The sequence below is a fragment of the Hypomesus nipponensis genome, chromosome 22 (assembly GCF_054491055.1).
Source record: "Hypomesus nipponensis isolate SF chromosome 22, ASM5449105v1, whole genome shotgun sequence".
In the NCBI taxonomy this organism is placed as follows: Eukaryota; Metazoa; Chordata; class Actinopteri; order Osmeriformes; family Osmeridae; genus Hypomesus; species Hypomesus nipponensis.
The window spans coordinates 5,164,311-5,173,189 of record NC_140382.1 but is presented as its reverse complement, the minus strand read 5'-3'; the positions used below and the strand labels follow the sequence as shown (position 1 = coordinate 5,173,189).

Here is an 8,879-nt window from a genome sequence, read left to right as displayed (position 1 = left end):
AGCACCCATAATGCCAAGACATATGTGTTTGTCAATAAAGTGTCTTATTACTTGCTATTGACACTTCCCAACTGAATCGTATTTCTAGATAAGTTAAAAGAGGTGACGACTGTTTTATTGACTCTGTCTCTACCAATCTCTCTCTCTCTGCCCCCACCCTCTCTCTCTCCCTCTCCCTCTCCCTCTCGCTGTGTGTGTGTGTCTTCAGGATAAGACAGTATTCCATACCAACCTGTACTTACTCTGGCCTGCTGCCCAAGAGGATTTGCACTCTATAGATAACTGTCAGTTGGAGAGTTCATGACAACGTGTCAAGTGTGTACATGCGTGCTAGTGTAGGTGTGTGTGTTTGCTCCGCAGGTCACGGCTGAGATGGGATTTTTGCGTTGCTCACTAGCGAGGAGCTGCTAAACGCTTTCACATAGATAGATAAGATGTGAGCACATGCCCCCATGATATATCAGCTTTAAGACTATGGAACATATGTCTTTATGCACTGCGTACTGTAACACAAACCTGTCCCGATCCCCTGTAATGCTGTTAAAACTTTACTTATCTGCTACACTTACTTTTTGCAATTCTGTTCATCCCTGTTGGACGAAAGCATCTGCTAAATGAATACTGAAACACTCCCGCACAACCCGTCCATCTTAACCAAACTGCTCAAGAACTTTGTAACCAAGGGTGTATACAATGTTCTAGATCCATGACAGCGAAACATCTGGTCAGGCGCTGAAACTGTGTTTGTCTTTGTCTTTCAAACAACAGTGAGAAATATCATTTGGGGAGCAAAGTTGTGTATGATAAGTTTCTGAGGGAAAGCCAGTAGACACGGTAAATTAATCAAACCAGACTGCATCTTAAAAAAAAAAAAAGCTGATAAAGGTGCCTTGGAAGCCCAAAATGTGTCAGTCCAAATTTCAACTGTGAAATACAAGGATGTCCTCTTCTTCTTATGCAAGATACTTGTTTTTACACACATAGGGATCCAGAAGTTGATACCTGGTCTCACAAGAACATGTTACCTGATGTGTTTGACGAGTGGTAGTTACATGACATTCTTACGTTGTTTCGCAGTACCATGGTTCAACTTAAATGTAGTTGGATTCATTAGGGGTCAAAGTAGCGAAGCTGCAGTAGCCCTATTGTTTCCCTCCATATTTAGGATTCCTCCGTCAGTCCAGAAGGCTGTGATTTTGTCAAGATATAAATTCAAATGAACATCAACTGTCAAGAGAGCTGACTTTTCTTGACCAGGTGTGACATCAAATGAATGATTAGTGTCCAGAAGGCTGACATTTTGTCCAGATATAGTATCAAATGAATGGCCAGTGTCCAGACGGCTAGGTTACCACTGTTTAAAAAGTAAGACAAAAATAAAATAACTAAATGTAAGACCACTTGAGACATTGAGATCCCCCAAAGCCTCCAGGTCTGACTGCATGGACCCCAGATAAATGCTGCTTGCAACTTTATTAAACTTTTTACTTACAGTTTTTCAATTATATTACTACCTTGAGGACATTTGCTCCAATTTTTCAGCCTGCCCCAAAAACGACTTCTACAAAATCTCATGTAGCCATGAAATGAGACTGCTTACCATGTATTACATGTTATTTCCCTCACTAACATCTTGTTAGTGCAGGCTCTCCGTTCAAAGTTCTGCAATTACGCCGACCTGCCGACAGCCAACCACCTTCTGCAGTAAGTGGAGCAGATGACGGATCAGTGTCGTTAAATGCGCAGCTCTAAAACGTCTGAGATAATTACAGCACCCACTACAAACACCCAGAAGGGAGGGGCGCGGGCAGCAGGCGTGGGGAAGGAGACAGGGTTAGTTAATGCCAGAGACGGTAGGCCGCAAGGTTTATTTATGTTGTTAAGCGTTGCAGCTTAAACCTACTGTAAATGAGTGCTACGTCTCACATTTGTGCGAACTGCATGTGACATTTTCACCAGTGGAGGCAGTGGGGGCTATGGCCACATTTTTTGAATCGTAGATGCACAAGTTTAGTGTCTGATGGTCTCCACAGGCTGCGAAGCGCCACAAAGCTTAAATTTGGGTGCAAACGTAGCTGGTGCTGATCGTTTAAACTCACTCCTCAGCATGGGCGTATCTAGCCCTATTTTGGGGGGGGCTGGAGCCCCCCCACAAGTTTCATTAGCCCCCCCGAGTTCTTTTTTCTTCATATTTTAAATCTAAATTTGCCAATTTATCTTCCTAAAACCCATTAGAGGACACTATTTAAAAGGATATTTTCAAACATTTCTTCTGGGGGGAACACACCCCCAGACCCCCCTTAGTTTTGCTGGGTCACAGGAAAAATAATAGGTTTTATCCAGGGGCTTAGCTCCCCCAAAAGTGGTAATCTAGATTCACCCCTACTCCTCAGGTATTTATGGATGCCATCCGCGCCAGCAAAGCGCTGGATTTTTATTGGCGTAGCTGGTAGTGGGAGTGCTCGAGATGTCGGTTGTGCGGCATAACCTCTGCGGGCACGTCTGTTACATGAAGAGGTTTCCATTTGAAAGTGTTTTCTCTGTGCCAGTCAACATCACTCCTCTGCACTTTTGTCAACATAATTATCATATCCTGAGAAAAATATGATTTGTCCCCCCCAATAAATCACGGTAAACATAAAGACATTTCAATAATGCCAATAATATACATTTAACATATTACAAAGTAAGCTGTGTGTTACAGCAGTAATTTTGGTGTCCCCCTCAGGAATTGCTCTTGAGAAAATGTCATATAATTGTCCCCCCCAAAATTGATAGCAGATTTTTTCCACTGGTCACAACAGCACTCCACCCCCCCCCCCACCCCCCATATTAAATTGTGTTGACAAATTAAAGAATGATACCCCACTTCAGTTCAATGAAACATTGATAAACAAATGTGAAAAGTGCTAACAGGATGAAATGCCTAAAGGTTACCATGAATAACAGAAGATTAACTCTGGCAGTCTGAATGCAGATTATTATTGCACTAGCTGATCTCAAAGCTGTGTGCATTCCCTGATCTCAGCTCAAAGGAGCACAGCTCAGAAGGGAAAGATGCCACATCAATGACCCACATGGAAGTATGAGTTCAAAGGTATGTTTCTATTCAAGGAATTGCTGACTTGGAGCACACAGCGATCATCCAGCCAGCAGAGCAAAGCTCAAAGTTGCTCCCTGTTCAAAACTGTCAAATAAAAAGAGTGTAAGACATTATATTTCCACCCTGGCTGTTGACTGCCTCTGGTGCTAAATCTAAGACATTGCCAAACAAGTCATAGCCCATTTCTCTTCTGGGCAGGCAGTTGAACAGGTGTCTTTCATGCATCTTCGTAAACATGCATCATGCCAAGCTCAACACATCTACATGCAGTACATTTCTAGTAGTATCCAAACATCTGCATCAACTTTGAAGTTAATGTGTTAACTGTTGCAGTAAATAACAATTCCTTCTCAATATCTGCCATGTACCTTTCATATTTTGTGCCAAAACAGCATATTTGTCTTTTCATTTACTTAATGCCCATTGATGGATTGTACCTGGCGAGCACACAGTTTTTAGGGATGGTGAGTAATGTCTGTTTGCCCATCTTTCCAAAACCCCAAGTGTTGATCTACCAACAGGTGCAGGCAGGCGGAGAAGCGGACTCACCAAAGACAATGGAGTTTCTGCTCTCTTTCTCTTTTTCGATACTCTGATGACAGATCTTCTGTTTAACTTCACCATCAAGTGTTTATTCTCTCCATTTTCTACCCTTTTTAGTCTTAACACTCAGAACATTCCATCATTTCCAGATTCAAACTGCCAAAAAAGGCAATTGACTTTGGAAAGTGTGGGGGAACACCATGGTTTGTGTTGCCAGAAGTTTTCAAAATGGCTCGATTACACTTTAAGAGTAATTACTTCCTTGGTTTCCGAAGATGAGTTGTGTATTTCATCCACATTAATGGCGATGATGATAAGGAATTTGACAAGTATAGACCTTCCATAGGCTAGTACACCGATAAAGTGTAGCTTAGGCCTATACAAAAAAAGTCAGCTCAACCTGAGTTGATGAACCATATCAGGCATATAACTATGGAAACCGGACTGAGTGATTTGTCTTTCTCATGACAGCCCATAATATGTAATAAGCTTATGGTAGTTGATGACAGAAATCTGAATTGTAGTCTCCATTCATTTTTTTTAAAGATAAGTCAGTGCGATAGGCTTCCTTTTTGATGTAGCTCACGTCCCATTTTGATACACTGACATTGGACACCGACACACACACACACACACACTCACTTTTTCCTTGACAGATTTACTAAACAGTCCCCTTTGTAAGAATCACATGGTTTATAGTGTGAGTAAACAATGTCAGAACATTCCATAGAACATCTGGTTCTGTCAATCCGTAGAGTTTGAGTTCACTTTTTGGCGTTCCAGCATTTTGAAAGTCTGTCATTATGAAGTGAAACCACAGCACCAACTCCTATCTGTAATTCAACCCAATCACAGGACTGGTTAGGAATGTTTTGATGTTGAGATTGGGGAAATTATCATGTGTCATGAGGATGACGACAACAGGAAAGAAAGGTACTGTGGTTGCTAGTTAGCACACAATGCTACATCCTTCCTCTCTTGCTAAATGTAGCTGAAAACCTGAAGTGGCTATGCTAACTGTTCCAATGGCTAACCTGCTGTCACATTGCTACAGGCCTGACAACTTTTCAAAAAACGTTGGAGTGAGATTTGGTGAGGCAAACCAAAATGTAGCCGCGTGCAAAGCCCCCCCCCCACGTGTGTTTGCACCCCTCTACAGCTGTGCCCAGTTTAAGCTTTGCTAGCTTTAACTCTAGCAATTTCTGCTGGCTGGTAGCCCTGCTACAGTCATCCTGTACTAATTGTGCTGATTGTAAAAAGACCGCCTGAAGGAAGCGTGCTCTGGCTTCATCAAGAGCTCTACAGTCAGTCACTCGTCGTTTGATGGAGCAGGGCCATAAGGATGATGGATGGCATATTCTGCTGTACAGCCCTGTGGTCCAGACTGCAAAGATGCAGAGAGATGGGAGGCTGGAGTTTACAAAGGGGGAGGATTAGGAGAAAGGGTTGGGAAAGAAGAGTAAGGGAAGTAGAGAGGTTGGGAAAAAAAACAGATGGAGAATCACACACACACCCTCTCTCTTTTTTCTCTCTCTTCCTCTCCTATCTGCCCCATCCTTGCTCCGTCTGGGCTGCATTCTTTCCCAACGAGACCCTCAAAGGAGACATATCTGTGGTCCTGAAGTGGACTTCTCCACACATATCTTTGCTGTGTGTCTGAAGATCAATCATAAAGCTTTTGGTCCCGGAGGCAGGACTGACAGCCATAAGGCTTTCTGGAGTGTAGGTATAAAGTGCCCTTCAAAAACAGTTTTAGACTGCAATGCTCCGTTAATGTTTTATAATTCAAGGTCAGGGAGGGAATTCTGTCTAAAGAGATACAAGATAACTCTTCATTTAATAGTTATTGGATGGTATTTCATGAGTTACACTTTTCTTGGTCTAAACGTGTGTGATTAGAGAAATATAGAGGGTAGAGTGAGGACTAGGTGGAAAAAGCAATAAGTATCTGTGAATGTATTAGATAGATGGAGAGGTCAGAGGTGTGTTTTGATGAGACCTTGCTGAAAGGTGAATCCAGGTGTTCGCTGTTCTCTACCTGTCCTAAAGTTACAGCAAATGTCTATGTGTGGGTGAGCGATGTGCAGGCTGACTCAGCCCAGAGAACATCAGTCAGTGCTGCCTGTCTGCTTACTAATGAGCCCTGGGACTTCGGGTGTTCCTCAGCCTTGTTTGATCAGCAGTGAAGTCAGATCCAGACCTGAGTCTTTCCAACATGGAAATCAGACCATTCCTATTTTGGAATGTTGAATGTTAATGGTGATTATGTTATATCATGTTATCATATTATACCACGTTGCTTTGGAAGCATTACATTCTGTACTTAGTTATGGATTTCCAACTTTTGTTTTGTTTATTGACGGTTACTATATCGTGGACATGTTGCAGTTCGTCTGTATCTAAAGTTAATAAACAAATATCTCATTTTGTAAACGCGTTGTAGAAACATCTAAGTGACTCGTTGGACAGACCTCTTCTGCGGCCCAGTTGATGCATCTTTGTGCAGTTCTGGGACAGTTTGTTCTGCCACAGCAGGATATATACTTTACCAGTTGTTACTGGAGATTTATAGACTTGGCCTTGTGTCTGTTTCTATTTCTGTAAATAATCAAGAGTGGAACCGACCGCGCAGAGTTGCTTTGTCACATACAGTATTACAAGGAGTGTCACATTCTCTTCCCTGTACTTTTAATGCTTTTATGAATGAGTACACCCTGGGTGTCCATTCACCCCCTCCCCTCCCCTCCCACCACCACCACCACGACACACACACACACACACACCAACCCATCCACTAATACTATACCCACAAATACATGCATGTTCACACCAACACTAATCCTGTGTATTCTGTTACTTTGAGCTTTCAGCATCGCTGACACATCCCTCCCTCTGACTCTCTCTCTCTGTCTGGTTAGGAGTGTTAAAACCCAATTTGGGAGTTGGGGGTTTTAATGGGAGACTGCCCCCCACAGGCCTGGACAGCCACCTTGTACAAAAGGCCACTGCATTCCTGTCATTCCCTGTGGCAGCACACACACCAAATCTGACTCTTAGACAAAGTTGTCCATGATGCATGGTGTTCTGGGACATATTGTGGAAACATATTTAATTTAATAGATACATAGTTGATTGCGAGTATACCAATGATGTTGTTAATGTTAAGAACTAGGTATTAAGATGGTAAAAGCATAGACCTGAATAATTTTAGCAGTCTGTTGTAAGAGTTCAAGTTTTTATAGCCTACATTGTTCTCATTGGTGCTAGTAAAAGTGTTAATAAATAGGAAAACTAGTCACATATTAAGGTTATTTTATTACCGTCTAAATACGTCCCCTGCCTCAACCATGGCTAGATCTATGACCATGTCAAGAGATCAGCACCTCGCCAACCTCTCACACGCACCAGTTGTCCTGTGTCAGGGTTGCCAACGCGCATCCGTCTTTTAATAGAGTTCAGGAAACAGCAGAAGCTATTTATGACACTTGCTCTTCCAATTGTAGAAGAAACGGTTAGGCTACCAACTAACCTATTTAGTTTTACTTGTAGGTCTGGACAGCAGAACTGTCTACCTCTCCTTGATAAGAAACTATTAATACATAGTCAATCGGCAATTAAACATTTTTGTAACGTCCCTTTCAAACTAGCGGATTTGTGTCTGCTAGCGGATTGTGCTGTGAAAAAGTACCCAGTCGCATATGATATCTGGGAGAGACGGCAATGTTTTGAGAGTAGGCGTCAAACTTTCCCTAAACTTTTCCTCCCTGTCCTTAGCCAATGACAAGGCAGGGTTTATTTTACACCCTCTCCCATTTGCTTGCCTCTGCTGTCCACGTACTGACTGACAGCTTGTGGGAAATCCTATTTTTCCCCTTGAGTTCCAGGGGATCTCAGTGACGATTGATAGTGGGGGCAACACTTCTGATCCGCAGCTCTGCAGCGCAGGGTAATTCAGAGGAGCAAGGAGAGTGGAGAGGAACGGTACAGAGGGTGCCCCATCCGCCAACTAGCTGGAGGAAACCACACTCCACAAACTTATGGCTGCTTGAGACATAACGACATTTTCCCCCTCTCTCTCTCTTTTTCTGGGATCTTTGGTTTCCAATTATCTCCTGATCAGAAGTTATAATTCTATTCTGTTGATCTCGAAAAGTTCATCCACATTTGCCGTGGTCGTCACCGGCCGTCATGGATACCCATATAAGATGGAAAGTAAAACGGAGAATAAGGGACGCGCAAATGACTTTAGCGATAATTCTACTTTTTGTCACTTCACAAGCAAGTTCAGGTAAGATGCATTTGATACACTTAGAGTCGAAACTTTTTGTAGACTTGTCGTCTTGCACAGTTTCAAGTTCTGTAAAGAGAGAAACGTTCTCATGAGCAACAAGTTTCTAAAGAACTCTTCACTTGTCACTCCAACTCAACGGCCCCTTTTCAATAAGACTTAACGTATCTGGAATGCCCCCCATATTCATTTTGGTGCCCTTCTGCCTTAAGCTGAAAATGACCGGGGGCCCTGTCAAGGCTTTTAAAGAAAGAGTCCATAGGTGGTTGTCTTCGTCCACGGGTCTTTTTGTCCAGAAATGTATAAGCACTCACTGTGCAAAGAATTCTATGCCAGCTTTTGTAAGAATAGGAGTTGCAGAGAAAAGGAACTGGAGTTCCACTGTAGCGTCCTGTTAGAATTATTTTTCCACAGACGAATGCCAACAGCTCTCTCTCATCCGTCCTAAACTTCGCTGCCTCCAGCGATGGGTTTGGTGCAGTTTGGAAGATGGGATCCTGAGCCATCTATAGCACTATATAGATGCACATGTCTTTGCATGTAGATACATTATGTATGTGCTGTCTGAATCTTAGGCAGCTGGCATTGATAGTTCCACCATATCTTAAAATAGTGGGAAGTGAGATGAATAGAGATGATATAGGTAGGGCTTATGCGTGACCTGTGGCAGAACAGTTTTGCCCATCCTTGGCTGATCTTCAGGGTTAAGGTGCAATCTTTAGTGGTCTTCATTTTTATTGAACGGGTTCATTCTGGAATTTTCAAAATTTTCTAATATTTTATATCGTATGGTATGATTGACTTAATGTGACGCCATGAGTATTAATAAAAATAATAATGATAAAGACATAACCATTGTGTTTTTACACTTGGCAATTCAACTCATACCTCGTTTTTGCTGTTTTAACCTAAGTTCTCCCTCTGTGACACAGTTGAATTCAAAGT

The 8,879-nt window shown here is 42.4% G+C and overlaps 1 protein-coding gene across 2 annotated transcripts in view; it reads left to right on the top strand.

Moving 5' to 3' along the window:
* Positions 1-7,554: 7,554 nt before the first annotated feature.
* The window catches only part of col5a1 (procollagen, type V, alpha 1), an 82,868-nt gene continuing 81,543 nt past the window's right edge, over positions 7,555-8,879 (top strand). For both annotated transcript variants that reach the window (XM_084688037.1, XM_084688036.1), the window contains exon 1: positions 7,555-7,934. In XM_084688037.1, the coding sequence (XP_084544163.1) occupies positions 7,835-7,934 (100 nt within the window). In that variant the 5' untranslated portion in view covers positions 7,555-7,834. The remainder of the gene's footprint in view (positions 7,935-8,879) is intronic.